Source organism: Hevea brasiliensis, chromosome 17, assembly GCF_030052815.1.
Source record: "Hevea brasiliensis isolate MT/VB/25A 57/8 chromosome 17, ASM3005281v1, whole genome shotgun sequence".
NCBI lineage: Eukaryota > Viridiplantae > Streptophyta > Magnoliopsida > Malpighiales > Euphorbiaceae > Hevea > Hevea brasiliensis.
Genome location: NC_079509.1, coordinates 8,656,485 through 8,681,546, shown reverse-complemented (window position 1 = coordinate 8,681,546; position 25,062 = coordinate 8,656,485). Strand labels below are relative to the sequence as shown.

The 25,062-nt window shown below is 34.6% G+C and overlaps 3 protein-coding genes and 1 pseudogene across 10 annotated transcripts; 2 read left to right on the top strand and 2 right to left on the bottom strand.

The window, feature by feature from the left end:
• Positions 1-273: 273 nt before the first annotated feature.
• Positions 274-3,882, bottom strand: LOC110642575 (short-chain dehydrogenase TIC 32 B, chloroplastic). Its single transcript, XM_058139981.1, has 8 exons — positions 3,426-3,882; positions 2,446-2,677; positions 2,262-2,341; positions 1,725-1,878; positions 1,379-1,457; positions 1,001-1,088; positions 852-898; positions 274-718 (listed from the first exon to the last, which is right to left on the bottom strand). The coding sequence occupies exons 1-8, from the start codon at positions 3,553-3,555 to the stop codon at positions 536-538; spliced, it is 993 nt and encodes a 330-aa protein (XP_057995964.1). The 5' UTR covers positions 3,556-3,882; the 3' UTR covers positions 274-535.
• Positions 3,883-7,539: 3,657 nt separating this feature from the next.
• On the top strand, positions 7,540-13,278 carry LOC110642585 (FKBP12-interacting protein of 37 kDa). Of its 3 annotated transcripts, none has more exons than XM_058139169.1 (14): positions 7,540-7,699; positions 7,786-7,837; positions 7,935-7,996; positions 8,321-8,370; positions 8,497-8,533; positions 8,940-9,027; positions 9,136-9,200; positions 9,291-9,368; positions 9,993-10,040; positions 10,630-10,683; positions 11,305-11,466; positions 12,129-12,198; positions 12,707-12,792; positions 12,941-13,278. In XM_058139169.1, exons 1-14 carry the CDS (start codon positions 7,673-7,675, stop codon positions 13,097-13,099), a joined length of 1,038 nt encoding a protein of 345 aa, XP_057995152.1. In that variant the 5' UTR covers positions 7,540-7,672; the 3' UTR covers positions 13,100-13,278. The 3 variants fall into 3 exon arrangements, with proteins under 3 accessions (XP_057995152.1, XP_021650369.1, XP_057995153.1); XM_021794677.2 differs by having other exon boundaries at positions 7,542-7,699; positions 12,707-12,762; XM_058139170.1 differs by lacking the exons at positions 7,540-7,699; positions 7,786-7,837 and having other exon boundaries at positions 7,971-7,996; positions 8,944-9,027.
• A 192-nt stretch (positions 13,279-13,470) lies between these two features.
• LOC110642584 (uncharacterized) lies at positions 13,471-18,073 on the bottom strand. Of its 6 annotated transcripts, none has more exons than XM_058139163.1 (10): positions 17,915-18,073; positions 17,508-17,613; positions 17,198-17,387; positions 16,677-16,734; positions 16,463-16,602; positions 16,272-16,370; positions 15,697-15,969; positions 15,278-15,504; positions 14,061-14,282; positions 13,471-13,726 (listed from the first exon to the last, which is right to left on the bottom strand). In XM_058139163.1, exons 1-10 carry the CDS (start codon positions 18,037-18,039, stop codon positions 13,619-13,621), a joined length of 1,548 nt encoding a protein of 515 aa, XP_057995146.1. In that variant the 5' UTR covers positions 18,040-18,073; the 3' UTR covers positions 13,471-13,618. The 6 variants fall into 6 exon arrangements, with proteins under 6 accessions (XP_057995146.1, XP_057995147.1, XP_057995148.1 ...); XM_058139164.1 differs by having other exon boundaries at positions 16,463-16,584; XM_058139165.1 differs by having other exon boundaries at positions 17,216-17,387.
• A 1,280-nt stretch (positions 18,074-19,353) lies between these two features.
• On the top strand, positions 19,354-21,748 carry LOC110642580 (galactinol--sucrose galactosyltransferase-like; annotated as a pseudogene).
• The last annotated feature ends 3,314 nt before the right edge of the window (positions 21,749-25,062 follow it).

Sequence of the window (25,062 nt, the reverse complement as noted above, 5' to 3'; positions counted from 1 at the left end):
TTTTTAAACGATTAAATACATGGACAATAGTAGCATAGCAATCTTATTAGTAAACGAATCTAACGGTGCTCGGAAATTTGAATCATGCCTTCTCATGTTTCCTTTATTTTACATTTTTTGGCAACCCCAATTGAAGATTACTAGTTTTATAATTGATTTGTGTTGCAATTCAGCTGGCTAGCCTAATTTGACCATCCGATTTCTTAATTCCAATTTAAATTTTAGATTTCATAGGTGTAAAGACAATTTCAATTCCACTGAGTTAAAAATTCGTTAATAATAATATGACATCATAACGATGTCATAATTGATTATGATTAAACTCACTACACAATTGCTTTTTGTAAATTCAGGAATTATACAACTAGTTATAGAATATCTGAGAAAGGAACAACCCCTTTTCTTTTCCGTCTAAAACTAAAATATTATCATTAGTTACCTAATCCTATAATTAAATTGCATCTAAATACACAAGTTTATATACAATATGGCTTCTAAAAATTGTAGTTTTAAAGCGTATATATATACACATATATCAAGCTGGTGGCTGACAGAGTCGTCTGTGGATGAGTGCTCTGGTCTGCCTCCAGAGTTTCTGCGCCTCAGATTCATCACAGGCCAGAGCTGAGCAGCTGCTTTCATTACAGTCTGCAAAGTATTTGCCACTTACACCTTCTGTCTCTGGACTCAAGGCAACATAACATGTGGTTGATGCACCCTGCAGCAAGGGACAGTGTTTCATGTACAAAGTGCTCAACTAACTTAAAGAAGGTCCACCTCCCTTCTCTATGTTTGTGTGCGTGTGTGTGAATCTTTTGGGCAAGGAAACCGACAAGTTATTGTGGACAAACCTGAGATGTTGATTTTAGTAACTTGGACGCAATGAAGTACAGGGAATCTGCAGATAAGATTTTTGCATACTTATTAGATTTCACTTTAATTACCACATCATCATAATCTTGAACTAATCATATATAGATAGATAGATAGATAGATATACCTGTGATAAAACCCTTGTGAGCTCTAATTATTCCTGTTTTGACAATGCCTGGATGCACTGCGTTGATTGTTACTCTTGCATTCCTTGCCTGCAAAGTTTGGATATATCAGAGACAAACCCATCCCCCTTTTTTCTTGAATTTTGTGTTTATCATTATCATTATAGAAGTATTTTTGTGGAAAAAAAATTTTAATTATTGACAGAATTGAATTCTTGATCCCCCACCCTACCTAAGCGAAGTATTGTATCACTCATTCACGAACTTTGTTGTTATAAATGAGAAATTGTTGCTCCATTTGGAAGCCAAGAAAAGAAAATATGAGAAAGAGTTCATGGTGAAAAGAAGAAAGATGAAAAGGCATAGATGATGACTTTCACCTTCAGCTGTCTAGCCATTTCCTTGGCATGTAATATATTTGCCAATTTGGATTGAGCATACGCACGTGTGCCATTGTAACTGCAAAAATGTAACTAATTATGTTAAATAAATCAAATTCTCTTCTTTTTGTCACAAATCATTAATTACTCTCATAATTATGGTTTGGATTTTTCTTACAAGTTGTTAATAAGACACCGCAAATGCAAGTGTCTCTTATGAGTACCAAGAGGAAATTTAAGAGGTAGGTAAAAGGGTTAGTCAAATTGATGATGATTTATATTTTAAAAATAGTACAATATCACTAGAACTTGATAAAATTGGGTAAAAGGGGAGTACACAACCTACCTCTTTGGATTTAGCATTTGATTGAAGCAAAAAGAATCTCTCTTCACCCAACTGTGAATTACAGAAGAAAGATTTATGATTCTTCCCTGGATGCCTGTCTCTGCTGCTGTTTCTAACATTTTTTCTAATAGCAATTCTGTCAACAAAAAATGTCCTGCAAAACCCCCCCAAATCCATGGTTAATCTCATGAAATTTCATTTTTTACTTAGGCAGCACCTATGCAAGTGTGAAACTTCACAATTCTCTAGGCTGGTTGGGACCAAATGCCTGCAATAACCAGGAGCTGAGAGGCTAGGCAGGCCAAAACTTTACATCTTTAGCCAATTTTATTGAGCCCACCATGGTCCAAGCATCATCGCAGCATGACTTTGCTCATTACTGGGGACTACTTTGCTTAATTGCTTTACTGATTTATTTTTCTTCGTTTCTTTCATTTCTTTTTTCCAAATAATCATGATTTATGAAAAGAAGAAATCCACAAAATTATTATTCTATGTAGAGAGACAGAGAAGCTTAATAAGCCATGTAAACTTTACCCAAGTAATTTGTAGCGAATGTCATCTCAATTTTGTCTTCAGAGAATTCCAAATTCTGAGAAAATATCCCAGCATTGTTTCTGCAAAATGATTCCACGATCAGAATCAAATTAACTTTGCATAAACTTAGCAAAGAATTAAAAAAAGAGAGAGAAAGAGAATTAATCATACATATATAACTCACATGAGAATATTAAGGGGTAGTCCTAAAGCAAGAAAATCAGAAGAAAATCTCTTCACAGAAGCAAAGCAACTTAAATCAGTCTCAAATATTATAATCTCCGCATTTGGAATCTCCTTCTGTATACCTTCCTTCACTTCAGCTGCTTTTTTCAAGTCTCTTGCCGGAATCACCAGTTTCACACCTCTCTTAGCCAATACTCTAGCAGTTTCAACTCCAATGCCTGAGGTAGCCCCTTCAAAATCCGAGGAGAAAAAAAGGAAAAAAAAAAAAAAAAAAACAGGTAATGTATCATTTTATAGTGTAAAAGAACAGGCAAATTTGTGCATGAAATGTCATATTCTTTTTCTCTTATTTACCAAAATAAAGAAATTCAAGAAATAACCAGCACTTTTTTTTTTTTACGTATGTTAAAGACACCATGAACGATCGCTTGCTTCAGAAAGAAGTGATCTGGGTATGAACCAATGAGAGAATACCCTTCAAAAGAGACAAAACCGTATCTTGCTATGCAGTCAAAAGGAGCCGCTAGATTAAATATTATTATAGTACTCAGCTGGTTATACGTGAAACAATTAAAATATAACCCTGGAGATTATGCTCAGAAAAAATGTAATAGGCAGACAAGTATGGATTCCATTGGATTTTTGCGAAATATGGAAGAAACTTCTTGGACAAATCCATCAAAATTTTCTACGAAATATGAAGTAAATAGAAAAAAAGGATAACAAGATAAAGTGGAGGTGATATGAAAAGACAATAGGATCATTTTGATCATGGAAAGAGAGAGAGAGAAGAGGAGAAAGAAGCGAGAAAGAAAAACTCAAGAAAACTGAACATCAGAGGAAGAAAAATTTCCCAGAGAAAAAGAACACAGGCTAGGACTTCATTTTTAAGTGTTTATTTCATGCCATAAGAAACAAAAGGTGGTAAAGAGATCATATATGTGGTAGTCCACAGATAGATTATGATGGGAAACTAACCAGTGATGATAGCAGTTAAATTGGAAGGGACTAAGCAGGCGCAATCTTGAGTGACTTGCTCAGCTGTTGAGTTTGAGCCATAACCACTTGGGCCTGCAATGCCTGCCAAGTACCTCAGTGTTTCCTTCATGAGCAGTATGCTGTTGCTTACAATCTTGGACACCAAGAGAAGACCTTTAACCTTGAAAGTTGAGACCTAAAATATATATGTATACACACACATATATAGAGGACTTATATGTGCACCCAATAAGGAACCCAAGAATTTTATAGTGATGAAAGCCTTATTTTAAGTGGGTGGCCATTGACCAATTAGCTCTAATATATGCTAGAAATGTCATAGACTATTACACCAGCAGTGAAATGATTGTTTGAGACCACCTTCTTTGGATGGTCCATACGCTAGCAGATCTTTTAAGTTTAGTGATCACAGAAATGCACCATTATTTCCTGTCTTTCTTTTCTCATAATGACTGTCAAGCATTGTGATTGTAGAAATGCACCATTAATTGGTTTTCTTCCCTTTTTTTTTTTTTCCTCATTAATAATCTGTCCCTTATTGAGCGGCTTTTCTCTGAGACTTATAAAAGATTATTGTTGTTTCCAAGCAAATTTTTGCTGCATTTAAGTGAAATTTCATTTGCTTAAAGGAAGGGTATATGACATCATAGAATGAGAATTTACTTAATATTAATGAAAAAATACCAGCAAATAGCGTTTTCCTTTTCCTTTATAGTTATTATTAATTTTTGTTAATCTTCCTTTTAGTTTAGTTGGTTGGATCTGACATGGCCACAATTACCTTATCATATTAACTTTATTGTTAGGAAAAAATAGTCTGGTCATTAATGTATCCTAATTTCCAAATTAATCAAGGAACAAAACATTGTTCATGTTTGATTGATGTGAGCAGATTGTGAGTCAGAAAATTGATAGTAACATTGTGAGTAAGCATTCATTAATTAAGACATAATCCCAAGTAATTAGATTAAAAGTTATGTTTAATCTTGTTGTCCTACTAATAATATACTTTTGTCAATAGTATCAGTCTAGTCTGCAGATGTCTGAGTTGCTTTGCTCGTACGAAGAACATGTTCACATTGGCCTGTCTATACGATCATGGAAGAAAATTCTTACCTAACAAACAACCTATGTTACAGGCTCATAATAATGCTTCTTTATTCATGACATAGCAATCGACAATTTGCTCTAATTCAATTCAAAAATCTAGAATTTGCTCTAAAATATATGTTAACCTACGTGGAATGATATAGGTTTGAACTTAAAATATATGGAAATAATAGAAGACGTAGGTTTGAACTTAAAATATGTGGAAACAATTGAAGATGTGTATTTAATATTCTTAATTTAATGATAAAAAAATGAATTTAAAATAGTATAATTACATATGCAAAAAATTAATAAAATTATTGAATAATAAGGTTATTTTTATCATATAGTTCAGCTCATTAGAACTTTGATAAATTTAAAAAGAAAAATCCAACCCATTGCTAATGAGTTTTAGTTTAGTGACACCGGAGAGTTGTGAGTTCTTAAATTCAAGTTTTGGTTAGATCTAATTAAAAAAAAAAAAAAAATCCCTACCCACTAGGCTAATGGGATTGGTCGACCAACAAATGTATCTTCAACATGCATTGTAGACTATTGGTGACTGAATTATGCAAAATTCAGTGAAAAGATGAGACACCAAATCCATGGATATGGAAAGATAGCTATTTCTTGATCTGTATACCATCATTTTGCTTTTTAACTAAGCATTTGAATTCAAACTTATAACTATTTAAACCCCTTCTCTCCAAAAAAAAGAAAAAAAAAAATGATCGATGTGCATGTAGCAGCATTCACACGTGTGTGTCTAGAAAAACCAGTGATAATTACATGCAATATATAGTGAAAAAAATGGAGAGAGGGCAGGCCAATGAATTTAATTGGAGACAAAAGTAGTTTTTGGTGCAGTGAGACCGTGCCCTTCACGTCTCCTTTTGGTCTCCATTGCCAAAAATTTCAATCCTTCACTTTGAGAAAAATGATAGCCATTGTTGGAGAATCGATGGACTAAAAGAAAGCATTGAGGATGACTCCTCAACAATGCAGTTGTGAAGTGGCTGTGCATTGGGGACCCATTGGTTCCCCAACTTGCATACACTCATCAATTCATTTGCCAGCCAACTCTCTACTTGTTTCACATGTGATCTTGCCTCCCTCCCTCTCCATATGTATTGCCTTCTGTTTATTTATTTATGTATATTTCTCTCACACATGGCATGCTCTACAAAAGTGTCAAAAGTAATAAAGCTTTGATTGGAACCCTCTTTTTTTACTGCCCATACACGTTTGTTGGGACCAAAACCCATGATTCTAAATTTTAGCTAGCTAGCTTCCTGTGCCCAAAAATTAGGGTTTTGGATCATCAATTAATTAAATTTATTCCTTTTCCACTTGGACTTCATTCAAGGCATCAATTTAATTTCAACCCAATGACTTCTTTATATTATCTGTTTTGCTAACATGGCATTTCAAGTTATTATAGTGTTAAATATCCCTTATCAATCCACCAACAACTCCACCAAATTAATCAGTGTAAACCATTTGTATGAGAGTTTAAGCAAATCCTTTGGCTACCTAACCAAGGGAAAACCTTTTTTGTCTGTTAAAAAAAAATAAAACTTGCCAATATTTCAACAACCCTTTTCCCCCTTTTTTACTAAAGTAAACAATAGTAATGCTAATAAATTTTGTAATTAAAATTCCATTTATTTTATAAAAAAATAAAGAAATTTTTCATAAAAATATTTTTTATTATTATAATATTATTTAATAATATATATTTATATTATACATGTATTACTTTTTAATAAAATTATTAAAATGAATAATAAAAATATTTTTCATAAAATAATAAACAGACAATGAAACTGAAAAATATTCTAATTTTATTTGCCCCCTAAGTACCTTAGGGCCCAAGTGTTGTTACCGTGTCTGCCTCCATGCATCAAAAATTCTCACCTGATGAATTGATGTGCTCAAAACACACCATATGTAGCTCTAACATTATTGCAGACAAACCCTAATATCCCTTCCCCTTCATTTTGTCAACCTATGTATTAGACCGTTTCTCATCCAGTCTAAAGTCTAAACTTGAGATAAATATTAATTATAATGAATCATTTGGCCTCACGTGCAATTAGCCAATTGAGGGATACCATGTGGCAGCATAATGGTGGGGTATGACACTGTAGGAGCCAATCACGGGAGGGTGAGGGTGGGACATGACTGGCTTTAGTGATTGCCGTTATTGTTATTATATGCCCATAATCATATATTATTAGATTAGTGATAGATATTTGACATGATGATAATCTATGCTAACTACAAAATAACAATTGATTGCCTTGTTTTTCCTTTGCTTTGGTCCTTCTATAGCAAGATTTGGAGAAAAGGTTGTTTGTCTTCATCTTCGTAGCCATTTCTAACCAAAAAGAGCAGAGGGTATGTTATTCAGTTTTAATACATTTTATTAGATGCTCTAAAGCACATAATTTTTTTTATAATTAAATGCGACTCATATATTTTTAATTTATAAGATAATTAAAAATTTATGAATGTATAAATATATTAAAATATAAATTTTTAAATTTTAAATTAAAATTGAAGAAAAAAATAAATAAATAAGAAATTTCCCATCAAATAAAAGATTAAGAAAATGGGCAATATTGATTAAATAAAAGGAGCCCAAATCAAATGAAAAAAAAAAAGAAAGAGGGTCTAGGTCGTGCTGGTTAGACATTGGATGTTTACAACTTTATTTGACAGAGATAAAGACAAACAAACTTTTTATCCTGTTTCTGTTAGCAGGCAAGACAATAAATAAAATTACACACTTTATGATTATTTATTTATTTATTTTTAAAGATGCTTTATTTGATGGTGCTGTTGATAGTTGAGATTAAGAAATAAAATTCAAAAACATAATAATATTTAATGAAAAATATCCAACACATTTTTGTAATGCCCAGCCCATTGGATTAGATGTAGGCCTGGTTGCATGCTATATGGGCTTTTGCAAATTACCTTTACAATCTCTGAATCTGATTTCTTCGTCGCGTTTATTCGTAAAGAAAAGGGAACAGTTACAAGTTTTCACTCTTTAGTCTTCACTTCCTCTCTCCCTTCCATTTCCCACACAAAATCAAACTTAAAAATTAGGGTTTCCTTCCTTGCTTTCCATGGCCTCTCACAACCATCTCGATGATGTAAGTTCTTCTTCATTCTCATACCTCTGTTAGGGTTTTTTTAGTATTTCGATTCGCTGAATGTGATTTCTCAAAACACATGTTAGGATGATGATTTTGGCGGTGATTTTCCCGGGAGCCACAGTACTAGGCGTTCAGGTTTTTTTTATTTCTTTCTCTTGCTCCCCTGTCTTAATTTGTGATTCCTTTATTTCGTTTATTTAGTGAATGTGTGTGCCTTTGTCATGGAATTTAGATAATAAGAGAAGCTTTGGAGATCTTGAGGACGATGAAGTTGATATTTTTAGCTCAAAGAAGGTATAAATGTTTGGACTCAAGGCAATTCATGCCCTATTGAACTGTGGTCCTATAATACTTTATCTGGATAATTTATGCGTGAGCTATGGAAGTGAAGTGGATTGTGTAGAACTAGTATTGATGTGAGCAAACCATTATGGTGTAACTTTGGTAGGGAGTTTTGTCCGTCATCTAAGGTCATATTGTGATTTGTAGTTCCTTAATACCAGTGCATATGGACCTTATAGCGAATCTTTCAAATCATGAAATCAAAAGTTTGTTTAGTTGAATGTGCCAAAGAGTTCCTGAGTTTTGAGAATGAAATCTTTCTTGCTTTTATTACAGGGTAATACAAAGGTAGAAGAAACTGCAATGATTTTATCTCTTCGTGAGAGGTACATGTGTTTAAGAAGTTGACTTATATCTTATGGCAAAAATAAGAATAATGTTTATGCTATTGCTTGTTTATATTCGAGTACCTTTTAGAGTCTCATAACTTCCATTGCGGCTTGCTTTTGCAGTGTTGAAAATTGTAAAAATGCACTCACAACATGCCAAGTATGTTTCATCCATCTCTTTGCTTCTTTTTGCTTTATTTTACAATGTGTGAGATACCTTTTTATTCATTGAGTTCCTATATTTGTGTGGGCATGCTATCAGTTCTTTTCCTAATGGTAAAATATTAACGGAAAATTGCAATATCACAAAATGAGGAAGCAGTTTCTTTTATTTTTTTGGTCCAACCGTTCAAGTGGTTTGTGCATAGTGATATCTAATTTGCCACTATTGAGAGAATAACATTTTCTTTATCCTTTTGAAAAATATAATTTAGTAATAATGATTTCAGTTACTTTGTTGAAAATATACTCCTAAAATATATGTGATCCAAACTTGTTTTAGTTTATTGTGGTTTTTCATTCACTGGCATTTTCACGACGCCAAATTATGGTCATTTTGGTTTCAGACAGAGCTTGAAGCTGCGAAATCTGAAATTCAGAAGTGGCGCTTAGCATTTGAGAATGAATCTTTCATACCTGCTGGGGCATCTCCTGGTTAGTATAAGTGACACATTATGTATTCTGGCAAAACATGCTATTTTCAAAGAACTTATCCCATTTGTGATCATTCTAGTTTTGTTTCATTTGTGTTGGTCTTCGTAGAACCTAAACTTGTGATCAATTACCTTCAGACCGTGAAATCCTCTGAGGAGTCTTTGAGAGAACAGGTTTAGTGATTAATAAATTGTTCCTTGTGCACATTAAGAAATTTTTGTCAATCATGCAGTATTTAGTCTATTATTTGTTCTTGTTATCAGCTAGAAAAAGCAAAGAAAAAAGAAGCTGCCTTCATTGTAACATTTGCAAAACGAGAGCAAGAGATAGCAGAATTAAAGGTGAGACCTCATGTGATATGTGACATTTATGCTGTATTAATACATTTTCTTAGGAGGCAAATCTATCAGGAATATTGGAGGAATGAATTGGTTGGAAGAGATATTGTCAAAATGATTAAATGAAAAGAATGCAAGTGTATGCAGTGATGAAACCAAAAATTGGTCATTTATGCCATGAGAAATGGTTCCCCACGATTAACCTTTTCATTTACAAAATATCTTGGAATCTCATTGAGGAAATCAAACTTGCACGGCCGGCAATGTTCATGGAGTTTCTTCTGGAAGTTTTAGATATGCTTATGTTTTTGACAATGAAACAATTGCATTGTATTTTAACACATTTTCTGCAAATTTTTCCCTTCTAGTTTCTTTCTTGTTGGTAATTTTAATGGCTTTCTTCAAGGAAAGTATTGAGCTCTCTGCTCAAAAGCAAATCAAAAGGAAAAGAGGGAAATTGGGATTGTGGTTTTGAGGAAGGATCTAATAGTGTTAAAGATGTCTTCTATCTTGAATCCTACTTATAAGAGAGAGTTTACCAGAGCTTGTTTAGTTACTATGTCTATTCTCTGACTTTGTTGTCTGATTTCATGCCTATCTAACACAAAACCACTCCCGGATTCCCAGTCTGCAGTTCGGGATTTGAAAGCACAGCTCAAGCCACCATCAATGCAGGTACTGATAAGTGTTAGAACTTTCTGTCTAAAAAGAAATTTGTTTTGATCTTGCCTGTAAAATTAATGGAATGGATTAAAAGGATCAATGTAACTGATCCTTTACAAACCCATATTTTTATTTACACAATGTAAATTTGAAGTATAATCACATCACTTACTTTCAAATACCTCATTGAGATTCATCTTGAATAAATAATAACCTGTGAATCAGGCTCATCTGTTTGAATATTTTGGTGGGAGAATTCTGTCAACATCTTAATCCTTTCGTTTTGCATCCATACTTCCATGGTGATTCCTTTATGTCAATATCAGTAAAAAAAAAATTGCTCAATTCTCATTGTTTCTTTTATAACATGTTAACCTTACATTTCTTTTTTAAATGCACTTATTTTAAAATGTTTTTCAACATCTTTACTGTGTCTTGGAGCCCTTTTGGGAGTTGACTACTTGTGTTCTTATCTAATTTATCAAATACCTATTATTCTAGAATTAACATGTCATGCTTCAAATTTCTGCTGCATTTCATAATTACTTTTCCTGCTGGTAGTTCCTTGTTCATTCATTTAAATTTTTTGTTATCTTGCCAGGCAAGGAGATTATTGTTGGATCCAGCAATTCATGAGGAATTTACACGTTTAAAGGTCTCTGCTTAAACTTCCTGTTTGCAGTTAAATTTTTCTAAGTTTATGCTTTACATGTATGTAGTTGCATCCTTTTCTGGTTGGATCCATCGCATGAGTATCATCTTTCCTTATTCCTGCGACAGTGCATGCCTCGCCGCTTTTTCTTCCTATTTCAATGTCTTATCTCTCTCTCTCTCTCTCTCTCTCTCTTGCTTTCATTTTTTTTCCTTTCTTCTTCCTTCTTCTTTCTCTTTCTAAACAGTGACGTTTTTTTTGGATTTGTTCTAAATCCTAATATTTTGTTGAAAAAGGAAAGTAATCTGTTAGAGGTTGGACCAGTGTAGTCAAAAGTGCATGTACAAATAGGAAAGCAATTTCACATATGCTAGGCGAAGCACATTTAGTGAAATGAGGGCTTTTTGCACTTAAAGTAATCTTCATTGGGCTAAATTGACTTAAAATAGATGTTCTGGTTTAGTTAGTCCAAATAAAAGTTTTTGGGCGTTTGGATATTGGCTGATACTTCAGGGACCGACTTGGTCTTTATCTTTACATTGGATGTTTCAATCTTGTGTTATTGTTATTCACAAACTTAAGTCCTCTGAATTTTTCTCAATGGTTTTTTTAATGCCATAACAGAATTTGGTTGAGGAGAAAGACAAAAAGGTAAAGGAACTGCAGGATAATATTGCTGCTGTCAATTTTACCCCACAAAGCAAGATGGGGAAGATGCTTATGGCAAAATGTAGAACCCTGCAAGAGGAAAATGAGGAGATTGGAAATCAAGCTACTGAAGGAAAGGTACCACGAATGCTATTTTGCTGTGGCCCTTTTCAGCTTGTATTTGTGGTTTGCCTTCTGTGTTTTCTCAGTAAAAAGTTCTTCCCAGTGTGCTGTTCGCTTCTTATTTTTCCTTTGAGAAAAATGATAAGCTAGATTCCAGTCTAGTTATTTGAGATCTTTGTGGGTTAAGAGTGGGGTTGGTGGCTGGAGCAGCTTGCAGATAGATGGTGACAGCAACATCATTTGAATATTTCAATTTCTTTTATTGAGAAAGGACTTTATTTGAAATTGATGAGAAATATCTGACCTGAATATGACTCAGAAATTTATATTGCTCTTTAATGAGTGTTAAGCAAAGTTACAGATTTCATAGTTCACGCTGCTTGGGGACCGACCCGCCCTCCGATCACATATTAGCTCAATTTTCTTGACGGCTTGAAGGCGAAGCCCAACCAAGGGCAAGCACCTACTTTTAACAAAATGAAAAGCAGCGAGCTCCTAAATTAAATCAATTTCATTATAAAAATGTGGGCATGCATGGAAAAATAAAGTGTATGCCATCTAAACTAAGAAGTCAGTTACATGGTTCTGTCCGACACTTTTTTTTTCTTTTTTTTTTTTTGCTTCTTCCTGGATTTATGGTAAAAGTTCATTCTTTAATAATGTTTACTGATATGCAGATGCACGAACTAGCAATGAAACTTGCTTTGCAGAAATCTCAAAATGCAGAACTCAGGAGTCAATTTGAAGGTTAGTTGTGCAGTGATGTCTGTAAATCTAAGATTATATTTCTAAAATTAATGTCACTTGCACTTATATTTCTACCATGCCTACTCTTACTTTTTTGGGCTAAGGTATCTGGATACTGAATGGTTGGCTAGTCAGATGTTGCTTTAATTATTTTAATCATTGGATTTTCTTTCCTCTTATATTTCCCAATTTGTTTCCATATCACTTTAGAAGGAATTGTTGGGTATGTCAGTTGCTTAACCTGTGTCCTTTTGATGTTGGCTAACGCCATTTAGAGGAACTTAGATATCTTGTTTCGCTTCTTAATTTACATAGGACTTGAAAGTGCATTTTCTTGTTCAGAGGTCCCTTTTTTTTTTTCAATTGAAGAAAACCACTTTGGCTAGGTAGATTGTTCATCTGAATTTTCATTGCCACTGCTTTTCACTGCTTATTAGCTAATATTTTGTATCATGAATTTATGTCATTGGTTTCACAGCATTTTGATTCTGATGTGCTCTTTATACAGGACTTCACAAACACATGGAGGGCCTGACTAATGACGTGGTGAAATCAAATGAAATGGTTATCATAGCTTCCTTTTTCATTTTGCTAGTTGAGTTATCACAGTTGAAATAGTGTTTGATAGACTTCTCAAAAAAAAAAAAAAAGTGCAATTTATTCACCAAGTCTTGTTTCCATTACTTTTGGCTATTATGAATGAATGAACAGTGATGCAAATGTTCATACCTTATTACTTCAGGTACTTGTATTGCAAGAGGAGCTAGAAGAGAAGGATCTCGAACTTAATAGGCTGAAGCTTGAACTCCAGCTGAAAAGCCTTGAGGCTGAAAAAGCTGATTCAGCTCCTGATAATATAGATGGCGATGACATGATCAAACGGGAAACTGAGATAGAATAGACAAAAACTTTCGGTAGATTATTATCATTTTTCCCCCGTCTCTGTACATTAAACATGCCTCTTATTAGTTGATCATTCTTTTTTTAACATTTTGTATCCTGGGGAATTACATTTAATGGCCCAGATTGGGTCTGAAGGGTAAAAGTCGATAAATGACCTACAGGTTGAGATCATAAAAATGCCTACTCTGTTGGATTAACTCCCAGTCCTATGAGGAGCCTCGGAAGGCTGAGATTTGTTCCACAATTTCATGGATCAGAAACTAGGTGGTAGAAGTGAGGGCAGCAAATAGATATTAAATGCTAAGATATCGTTTGAAATGACTGCGATCTTGCTCCTGAATAGCATCAGTGAAACGTTGATTCAAAATCTATACGGAATGATTAAATGGTAGATAAAATAAAAGGTTATAGATACACTAATATATTTATAAATATACAGAGACATGCTGATGAATAATGACAAACATACAGAAAACTAATAATTCTCCCAAACAAATATTCAGCTGTCAGTTGTTCTTTACTCGGTCATTCTGCCGCCAGGCCACCCCACTCCAGCATTGCCTACGTTTCCAACTGCTTGTAGAGGCTTGATCAAGCCCTTTCTTGTGTTGCCCAGACCCTCCCCCTGCAAATAAATTGTAAATGAGGAAAAGATAACTCTTGTCAACCACATGGATCCACACATGCCCATGAAATCTAATTCATCCAATTCATGACACAAAACTAAAACATGATAAAACTACTTACTTCATTGAAATAGGGCTTCTATTACTTTTAAATGTCAAAAACAGATGAAAAAAAATGAGCATCTAAGTTAGAGAGCTAAGTGGTCATGTTTCGCGTAGAATTCAAGCATAGAAGGTCTTTTTTTTTTTTTTTTTTTTTTTTTCTGGGTTAATTCAATTGTTCCATGAGTAGCGCAAACAAACTGATGTTATGCCACCGTCAGTAGAATTTACCTCCTTCCAGCCCATCTTTTCAAGCATTTTCCTGGCATAACTCCCAGTTCCAAATGACATGTTCAAGGCTTCAGCTGCAGCATTCTCTGTAGAAGTCGAAACAGGAGATGAAGGGCTACAAACTTCATCAACTAATGTACTCTTTTGCCCAGGGCCCACACCAAAACCACCATGAAAGTTTCTCCTCTCAGCAGCTCTATCCCTATATTCATAGATTCTTTGCTGGAAACAAGCCAAGGGATACGTTAACACTGAAACAAAACAGATTGTGAAGAAGATACATATAATCCATACTCCCCTAATTTGGAAACTAAAATTTTATAAGAAATTAATTAAATTGATTTCCTTTTTATCAATTCTTATGTTTGGAATGAAATAATTCAATTCTTTTTAACTTAACAAAATTTTCATTTTAGAAGGAAATAGAAATCAAGTATGATTTTGTGAGAATTCAATTTAATTCTTTTCTTGCAAATGATTTATTCCAAAGAAAGCCTTTATATATAGAGGAAAGAAAATGGCATGAGATATGATATACACAAAATCTAAAGTGAAATGATCACAATACGAATTCACAACCATTGTAATATCCTGCAAGTAAGATCTAAACATCACATGCCAACCAAAGTACACTTACAAGGTTTAGAAGTTGACATACAGATTAAAGACCAGAAAAACCAAAATCTACTTCATAACGGATAATAGGTTTGGTCATAACCTGATTAAGGAATCATTTTTTATTAGACCCATCCTATTATGATCATAAACTATATCAGGAGGTTCTATAACTTGGACACTATTAAGTCAATTACAGCCAGGGCATGGGGGAAAAATGGACTGATACTCTCAGCCATTATGTCAACTGTAAGGTGCTGAGCAACAACAACAACTAAGCCTTAATCCCAAACTAATTGGGGTTTGCTAAATGGATTTTTTTTTTCATCGTTCAGCTCCCATAGACACCAAGTCCATATCAACTAATAGCGTCAAATACCATTGAGACTTCAAAATTACTTAGCGCCATCATTTTTTGGATGACAGAAGCCACTAAATGCACCTGGATAAGTTCTTCTGTGTAACCTCTTCATCTTATACCAGTGAAATGACTTCAAAATATTTTCTATGTGGTTTAAAACGCTTGTCTACTAGATATTTAATAAAAATAAGATACGGTAAGGTTAGCGTTTCAAATGAATCTACCATGTCACACAAGTTACCTTTTTAGATATGGAATGATGACTGGGTGATGTAAACATGCCCTTGCAATCAGTGTCTTCATCTGCCAATTTTAGTTCACTTTTCTCACTAGATTTTGTTAAGGGGATATATTGAATGTTCATTGATAATTCAGGGACACCCCAATCTTTTGTTGGGTTGGCAGAATCATAACTTGACAAGGAAGCCAAGTATCTTGCACAAGGACTATGCAACTTATACACTTGCCCTGAAACAAAAAGAAATTTAAGCAGGGTAAATGCACACAATATATGGAGTGTATTTAAACTTTCACAAAAACAATTTTCTTGTATTCCCCTGCATCTGCAATCACCCTAAGCATATTACGCCAGCTAATATCAATCTGGCACATAATATGCTAGAATCATTGCATAGTCTATTAAATGAGGCAAATTCGAACCTGTTCTAACTCGTACCAGGTCAAGATGTGCTTCACATATTGGAGCAGTTCTGAAAAAACTGCCACTGGAAGGCATAGAAGGATGAAGCTTAGCAGACTGTTTCACCAGCCGTCCAACCAGCCTAGTTGTCTGACCTTTTCCATCCTTTCCGAAACCTGTGATCTTTGCCCAGTCCCACAAATCCACAGCACGAATATCTTGTACTGGCTGTTCCCTAGAATGAACTACTTCACCATACTGAGCTTGCCAATTTTCTTCATCCCTTGAAGCATCTGCAAGCAAAAAGCTCATAACTCCCAGTCTATATCCACCCAGAAAGTGCCATAGGTGAAGGACCTTAAGAATAGAATTTCCACACTTCACTCTTTCATGCATAGCTTTTGACAAGCGTTGTTGAGTGGTTTCATTAGTAAAATATGAGTACTCACTGAATGCATCTATAAGTAATAATTATTATGCACTTTGTTGAAGGGGTAAAATCTAAACAAAATAAAGCACTTGGCAAAGGGAAAAATAAATAGAACATTCATCATTTCCATTAGATGATCTTAAGCAGCACACTAGCAGGCAATACCTTTATCTATGGTACTTTCACATTCATCAGTTACTTTACAATGATGTTCTGAGATCCAATCACCATCTTTTAACATCTGAGTATCATCATTAGACGCACCTTACCAACATAAAACCATTTAGGTTATGCTCAAAGCAGAGAAACTTTCAACCAAAGTGTACAGCACTTTTATAAAGAAAAGAGTGACAAACCATCAGCCGAACAGTTTAAGCTATCGCCGCCATTGACTTCCAAAGACGCTGCTGAAACATCAACATTATTGATTACTTGGTTATACCCAGAGAGATAAAGGTTGATGAGGGTTTCTTCTAACCTGAATTGAATATATACACTGTTTAAAGATGCATAATTTAGTAACATCTGATACGAAGAAACAACGGTTCGTAATAAAAAGATGTGGCATACCACTCTGATGGTGGAGGTGGATTTTCAGTTGGTTGATCAGTAGTGCATTTTGTGTACCCTGTTGAAAGAATAGGGAAAAAATAATGCACTTACAAAAAAAATTTACATTGAAGTGTTTTCAATAAGGCAAAAGAAACAAGCAAGTTGACAGGGAAGGCCTTAACCAGACTTATCAACCACCTTGCTTGGTTGGTACATGGACACATCCTAACTAACCATCATGTAAAACATAAAGTTAATCACCACTTGATGAAAGAAACAAGGCACGTGGCAGCTTTTAGACATAGATAAATTTAAGAGATATTGTCAAATTTTTAAATGATTAAATTTTTTCTGTCCTAATAATTTTCTTTAGATCAACAGATACAATCGGCTATGACCCAGCAAAACTGCAAACTATGGTGCAAAGAGAGGGTGCAACAAGGAGTATACTGTTGGCAATACAGTCTTATAATGTAAGAAACTGTTTTCTCAACAATAAATTTGTGATTGAAGCAACACAAGCTATCAACAATTCTTACACATGCACGGTGGCTCACCGAGAGCACTTTCATCGGGAACAGTTTCACTAAATGGGTAGGCATCAGATTGATCCATTGGCAATGAAGAAACATTCTCCTCACTATGGCAACAGAACTGTGTAGATGACTCATCTTGAACAGAATTATCAGGAACTATTCCTGGTGAACTATGTGATTCAATTGCATTAACCTAGAGAAAAAAGAGAGAAAGAGGTGGGGTGTAGGAAGCGAGAACACAACATAATGAGTAAAGAAGAATCAAGAGAATACAATCATTGCCAGAGAAGAATCCGAAAACCTGAAATGGTACCTTGTCGAATTCCAAAAGCACATAACTCCCATTCTCAAACTTGTAATAAAGTCCATCTCTACTGCTATAGTACCAGCCAGCAGTAGGGTCATGGTAAAATCCAGTGCTGCAGAATATCGAGAGGAACGAGAATTAAAATGAAAAATCAACCAAAAAATTAGCAAAAAAAAAAATCAATTAAAGCACAGAATAATTCCACAACATGCTGAGAACCACAAGAATTTAAAGGAATAATGATGTCAAAAAAAAGGAAGGGGGTGTGGAGGGGGGCGGGGGTCATGATTGGTAAAAGCAAAGGTTTTTATTCAATCAAATCTGTGTTTGACAGTGAATTAAAGGAGGTCCACATAAACGTATGATCAGTGTAGTCTTAAAGAATAGAACGGAAGTAGTTTTAAGGTAGAAACCTAGCATGGAAGTAGAGGCGAGTGGTTTCGTCCCACACAAATGAACAATCATCTCCCTCTGTCGCTTGCGATTGCGAATCGGTTTCTTTACTTTCCTCCATCTCCATGTCCGTCTCCATCTCCATGGCTATGGGTGTTTACCTTCTTCTGTAATTCATGATACAAAATACACATCGGTTGGGCCTAGAAAATCACCTCAATTTGGGCCCAGCCTCGGCCTCATGTCATCTTCGACTTCAAACAATACTTGAGCCACCATCCGTTTATTTTTCAAATTTGCCCCAATATTATATTTATTAGATATAATAATTTAAATTAAAAAAAATGATTAAAATTAGATATAACCAACAAATATAAAAATAAATTAAAAATTAGTCCATAAATAAAAAAAATTCAACTCACGCCGTGAGTTTCTCACAATAAAAATTGAGTCTATGTGAGTTCAAATAAAAATATTTTTACTAATTTAACTTAAAATAGAGAATGTATTAAATTAGACATATTTAATAAATATAAAAATAAATTAAGCATTAAACCTTCTCTAAATTTAGCCATCGAAGTGCATCTCACTACGTAATCCTTTTTCTATGGTAAAAAAGATTTTTAATTGCTTACTACTAACGACAAAGAACAGCAAGTGTTAGTGTTAGTAATGTTAATTATTCAATTTGTTTGCTCTTTCTTTCGGCTCACATCATCAGCCATAATATCCTACAACATTCCAGGCCAAATACAAGATGGCATAGAAATTTCTGCCCACCGCAGCTCCATTAATGCGCAAACATTTTTTAAATAAATGCCATATGTTGATTTAATATATTTCATAATTAATTAAAGGATAATTTAATTTCAATTTCAATTAAAATTTAATATTTTATACATTAAAAATAACTGTCATATCAGTCAATTTTTTTAAAAATTATTATATGTTTTTGTTAAATTATATTAATGTGAGTGTATTTTTTATAATTCATTAAAAATTAAATTTTTAAGCAACAACATTAAATAAAATTAATTTTTATTAATACCCAAATTTTCTTTTAAATTATAACTAAGTTCATAGGTTGGTAACGATTTAGTTTTTAAATTTTATTTATATTATAAATTATATATCATATTTTACTGTTATTTACAAATTAATCTCAAAATTTATAATTATTAAGATTAATTTATTAATAAAAATAAAAAATAAAATTAAATTATTAAAAAAATAAAATTTAAAAATCAAATGTAATTTTTTTTGGGTTAAATCTTACAAATTTAGTTGTAATTTATTATTCTATTTTAAAATTTGCCTCGTCTTCCTTTCCATTTCCAACGAGATCCTGCGTGTAGAAAATTTCCAACTTCCACCGCGTAAGCGCACCGCAACCGCTCGACCCCCTTTTTTGAGAAGGGCTCTATCGGCTGTCTTTTTAACACCACATCACTGGACCTGACAATCTCCATCGCCGAATGTAAATTATGGCAAATTGCCCTTATCAATCACACTAGAGGAATCTACCTTTCTTCTCAACGATCATCCAATTCTCGAACAAGTCCCTGCCAATATTGTTGTTATACCATCATCGTTTACCAAAACCGCTGTGGGATGCTTCGTGGGGTTTGACAGGGATAAGCCCAGGAGCTGGCACGCGACACCCATTGGCAAGCTCAGTGGGATAAGGTTCATGAGCATATTCAGATTCAAGGTGTGGTGGAGCACCCACTGGATTGGTCATAATGGAAAAGATGCGGAAGTCGGGACCCAGATGATGATTTTGGACAGAAGTGACTCTGGCAGACCCTACGTTCTTCTACTTCCACTCTTTGAAGGATCCTTCAGTTCTTCGCTTCAGGCAGGGGTTGACGACTACATGGATATTTGTGTGGAAAGTGGGTCCAGTCGGGTGTGCGAATCCAGGTTTAGGAAATGTTTGTAGATACATGTTGGTGACGACCCATACACGCTTGTGAGAGATGCCATGAAAGTCGTAAAGGCCCATTCGGGCGCTTTCAAGCTTTTGGAGGAGAAAAGCCCACCAAATATATTGTGGACAATTTGGCTGGTGCACTTGGGATGCAGTGCAACGTGAAGTTAATCCTACAGCAGTCAAAGATGGGGTCAAGGGCCTCCTGGAGGGAGGGTGCCCGCCCAAGTGGGTCCTTATCGATGATGGGGCAGTCCATATGCATGATGACCAGGACCCTATCCCTGACGTAGAAGGTATGGATCGAACTGGCACTATAATGCCCAATAAGAATCCTAGACTGAAAACCTTCGAAGTAAATTATAAATTCAAGGACTATGAGAGTCCTAAGGTACCCTTGGATAAGGGTATGGGTGCTTTTATTGAGGATCTTAAAGAGGAATTCAGGACTGTGGAGGACGCATACGTTTGGCATGCATTTCTTGGGTATTGGGGTGGGGTTAGACCCAAGGCCCCTGCAATGCCCGAGTCTAAGGTCATTGTTCCTAGATTGTCGCAGGGCTTGCAGAAAACAATGGATGATTTGGCTGCGAATAAAATTCTGACGTATGGAATTGGGTTTGTCCCGCCAGAGTTGGCGTATAGCTGTACGATGGGCTCCACTCCCATCTTGTCTCAGCTGGGATTGATGGTGTCAAGATCGATGTTATTCATGTAAGTTCTCGATTTTGGAATGAAAATCTTTTAATTGATATCAATTTTCATGCTTCTATGAGAATTTCTATTTGAGCATTTTATTTGGGTGTAGTTGCTGGAGATGGTATCGGAGGAATATGGTGGACGAGTGGAAGTTGCCAAAGCTTATTACAAGGCACTTAGTGCTTCTATTAGGAACCATTTCAATGGAAACGGTGTCATTGCAAGTATGGAGCAAGGCAATGACTTCATGTTGCTTGGAACGGAGGCTATATCACTTGGACGCGTTGGTATGTCTTTGAGAATTGAGAATCGAGAATCTATAATCAGAAATTAAACGCAGGAAGGCATTACATAGCCATCATCTGATTGCTGTGAATATTGTAGGAGATGACTTTTGGGGCACCGACCATGCGGGAGATCCAAGAGGATCATTTTGGCTGCAAGGATGCCATATTGTGCACTGTGCCTATAATCGCTTGTAGATGGGCAATTTCATACGCCCAGATTGGGACATGTTCCAAACCACTCACCCTTTAGCTGAATTTCATGCTGCATCGAGAGCCATCTCTGGGGACCAATTTATGTGAGCCACCGTATCCGAGAACACAACTTCAAGTTGCTTAAGACCCTAGTGTTGCCAGATGGCTCCATTCTTCTTTGCCACTCATATGCTCTTCCTACTAGAGATTGCCCTTTCCAGGACCCTTTACGTGATGGGGAAACAATGCTCAAGCTTTGGAACCTCAACAAAGTAAGATATTATATAATATATACCCTCAAATAATTGATATATAGACTTTGGTTCTTGTTTTCCGTTTGGTTTCGTTTCAGTATACAGGAATTCTTGGACTCTTTAATTGTCAAGGAGGAGGATGGTGCTGCATAACTAGGAGGAGCAAAGGTGCCCCAAGGTTTTCAAATAGGGTGGACTGTTTGACAACTCCGGAAGATATTGAATGGGAAAATGGAATGAACTCGGTTCCCATGGAAGGTGTGTACTCATTTGCTGTGTATTTATTCCAGAAAAAGAAACTCAAGCTCATGGGGCAAGCAGCAGAGAGATTAGAGTTCTCCAGTGCACATCTTGTCGAGGAAAGTGATATCCCAAAATATGTCCAAGAGGGGGGTGAATTGGACTTTAAAAACAATTTTCGGTTCTTGCTCAAAACCTTTGAAAATTGCAGCTAGGTTCAACTCAATTTACTAATGTGAAATATGAACAATACAACTCTATTGACAAGTTGATTCAAATTTAGGCTATATGCAATCAGTATACTGATCTAACAAATTATATCAGCATTATCTGGATAAGTTTTTAACACAGCAACCAGAGCAGTATACCAGATATACTCACTGACAGCAGATCAAACAACAAGCAGATTAAATCAAATATCAGCAGATTTAGCAGTAAACTAATTTTCTCAGTTTGCAGCAAGGTTAATAGCAAATAGCCTCAACTTTCATATCAGCAAAAGCATATCAATCATAAAGTTAAAATGCATAAATGTAAAGAGTAAGAGTTGAGAAAATGAACACTGAAATTTTTATAGTGGTTCGGCTCAACTAGCCTACATCCACTCTCTTAAAGATCCCACTTTAAGTCTTCACTTCACTATTCTTCTCTTTTAAAGGCAAGAGACAAAAGCCCTTTACAAATCTTCTCACCAAAGCTTTTACAAGTAGTTTCACACTTCTACCAAATGTTATCCCAAACACTTTATCACAATCAAACTTCAATAGGTGCTTGAATGACCTCTCATAAATGATAATAATGTGTTTAAAACTCACTCTCACTCAATACAACAGAATCTATAAAGAAGAGTTGAGTAAATAAGCCAATGATGAGCAATAAAACACTTTGAGCACTTTGAATGAAAGCTTTTATGATTTCGAACAGTGGAGAGTCTTTCATTAAGTACAAAATGACTAAAGGTATCAGAATGCATTTTTAACACTACAAACCAACATATATCACTTCATTTTTATATAGAAACATGAGAATGCATCAAAACTTAATCAAGAGCATCAATCATACCAAGTTCTCTTCTTATTTTGCAGAAAATTTCCTCATTAAGTGGCTTTGTAAAAATGTCAGCAAGCTGTTTTTCAGAAGGGACAAATTCAATTTGAATATCACCATTTTGAACATGATCCCTAATAAAATGATGTCTAATTTCAATATGCTTGCTTCTAGAGTGTTGAACAGGATTTTTTGATAGGTTTATAGCACTAGTATTGTCACATCTTATGGGAATATGATCAAATTTAATTTCAAAATCTTCAAGCTGTTGTTTCATCCACAAAATCTGTGCAACACAACTTCCAGCTGCAATATATTCAGCTTCTGCAGTAGAAAGTGCAACAGAGGTTTGCTTTTTACTGTGCCATGAAACTAATGCATGACCTAGAAATTGACAAGTTCCAGAAGTGCTTTTTCTGTCCAGTCTACTACCAGCAAAATCTGAATCACTATAACCAATAAGATCAAATGATTCACACTTTGGATACCACAAGCCAATGTTGTGAGTGCCAATGAGGTACTTAAAAATTCTTTTAACAGCTACAAGATGAGATTCTTTTGGACATGATTGAAATCTTGCATATAAACATACACTGAAATGAATATCTGGTCTAGATGCTGTCAAGTAGAGTATAGAACCAATCATACCTCTATAAAGTTTGTTATCTACCTCTTTACCTTTTTCATCTCTCTCCAATTTAATTGTTGAGCTCATAGGAGTTCCGATACTTTTCATATCTTCCATTTTGAACTTCTTTAGCATATCCTTTATGTACTTGGACTGATTTATAAAAATTTCATCTTTCATTTGCTTAATTTGCAGTCCAAGGAAGAAAGTAAGTTCACCCATCATACTCATTTCAAATACACTTTTCATCATTTTGGAAAATTTCTTACAAAGAGAATGGTTAGTAGCACCAAAAATAATATCATCTTCATAGATTTGCACAATAAGCATGTCTTTTCCTAGTTTCTTAATGAAAAGAGTAGTATTCACTTTTCCTCTTTTAAAATCATTTTGAAGCAAAAATTTACTAAGTCTCTCATACCATGCTCTAGGAGCTTGCTTTAAACCATAGAGAGCTTTAGTAAGCTTGTAAACATGATTTGGAAAGTGAGGGTCTTCAAAACCAGGAGGTTGAGCTACATAAACTTCTTCATCAATATATCCATTTAAGAATGCACTTTTAACATCCATTTGATAAAGCATGAAATTCTTAAAACATGCAAATGCACATAACATTTTAATAGCTTCAATTCTAGCAACCGGAGCAAAGGTTTCATCAAAATCAATACCTTCCTCTTGGTTGTATCCTTGAGTTACTAGTCTAGCTTTATTTCTAACTACATGTCCTTTTTCATCCATCTTATTCCTAAATACCCATTTAGTTCCAATAACAGAGTGCTTTTTAGGTTTAGGAACAAGTGTCCACACTTTATTTCTGTCAAATTGATTTAATTCCTCTTGCATAGCAAAAAGCCAATTTTCATCATTTTGAGCATCATCATATGTTTTGGGTTCCAATTGAGAAACAAAAGCAACATTACCAAAATATCTTCTAAGTTGAGCTCTTGTCATCATTCTTTGTGATGGACTATCAAGAATGTCATCTTTAGAATGATTTCTGTGGTACCTCCATTCTTGTGGAATATCTTGATGTTGAGGTTCCTCAATTTGTAGTTCTTCCACATTTGGTTGGGAGTCTTCTTGAATTTCAACATTTGTGGAGCAAGGAAGTTCTTCTTCTTTATCATTTTGATCATCCTCTACTAGTTCTTTTGATTCAAGCTCATCTTTATTCGAATTCTTTGAATTTAGAATCTGCTCAATATCATCATCACAAGAATCTTTCCTTTGCAAGGAAGTGTTAGCATCATCAAAAAGAATATGCATTGATTCTTCCATGGTCAATGTTTTTATATTTAAAATCCTATATGCTTTGCTAGTTGTTGAATAGCCTAAAAATATTCATTCACAAGATTTAGCATCAAATTTCTTGAGATTGCTGTCTTTGTTATTCAAAATGTAACATTTGCAACCAAAGACATGAAAATATGCAATATTGGGTTTTCTTCCTTTCCATAGTTCATAAGGAGTTTTCTTTAAAATAGCTCTAATGGAAACTCTGTTCAGAATGTAGCATGTTGTATTTACAGCTTATGCCCAGAAATATTTTGGCAAACTGTTTTCATTCAGTATTGTTCTTGCCATTTCTTGCAAAGATCTGTTTTTCCTTTCAACAACTCCATTTTGTTGTGGAGTTCTAGGAGCTGAAAATGTATGATAAATACCATTTTGAGAGCAGAAATTTTCAAACAAATTATTTTCAAATTCTTTTTCATGATCACTCCTCAAAGATGTAATGCAATATCCTTTTTCATTTTGAGTTCTTTTGCAAAAAGCTTCAAATATATCAAAGGTTTCATCTTTATGAGCAAGAAAGAAAGTCCATGTGAATCTTGAAAAATCATCAATAATTACAAATGTATATGCCTTGCCTCCTAGACTTCTAGGTGTG

What these genes read in the sequence shown, in the direction of transcription:
- LOC110642575 (XM_058139981.1), bottom strand. Translation starts at nt 3,555, where the DNA reads ATGAAGGAAACACTGAGGTACTTGGCAGGCATTGCAGGCCCAAGTGGT. An exon ending in AAATGGCTAGACAGCTGAAG is followed by an intron (nt 1,089 to 1,378) that starts GTGAAAGTCATC and finishes CAAACTTTGCAG; the next exon opens with GCAAGGAATGCAAGAGTAAC. An exon ending in TACTAAAATCAACATCTCAG is followed by an intron (nt 719 to 851) that starts GTTTGTCCACAA and finishes CCCTTGCTGCAG; the next exon opens with GGTGCATCAACCACATGTTA.
- LOC110642585 (XM_058139169.1), top strand. Translation starts at nt 7,673, where the DNA reads ATGGCCTCTCACAACCATCTCGATGAT. An exon ending in CCACAGTACTAGGCGTTCAG is followed by an intron (nt 7,838 to 7,934) that starts GTTTTTTTTATT and finishes CATGGAATTTAG; the next exon opens with ATAATAAGAGAAGCTTTGGA. An exon ending in AGGAGTCTTTGAGAGAACAG is followed by an intron (nt 9,201 to 9,290) that starts GTTTAGTGATTA and finishes TCTTGTTATCAG; the next exon opens with CTAGAAAAAGCAAAGAAAAA.
- LOC110642584 (XM_058139163.1), bottom strand. Translation starts at nt 18,039, where the DNA reads ATGGAGATGGAGACGGACATGGAGATGGAGGAAAGTAAAGAAACCGAT. An exon ending in CCACCTCCACCATCAGAGTG is followed by an intron (nt 16,603 to 16,676) that starts GTATGCCACATC and finishes ATCTTTAAACAG; the next exon opens with TGTATATATTCAATTCAGGT. An exon ending in TGAAAGTACCATAGATAAAG is followed by an intron (nt 15,970 to 16,271) that starts GTATTGCCTGCT and finishes TTTTGCTTGCAG; the next exon opens with ATGCTTCAAGGGATGAAGAA.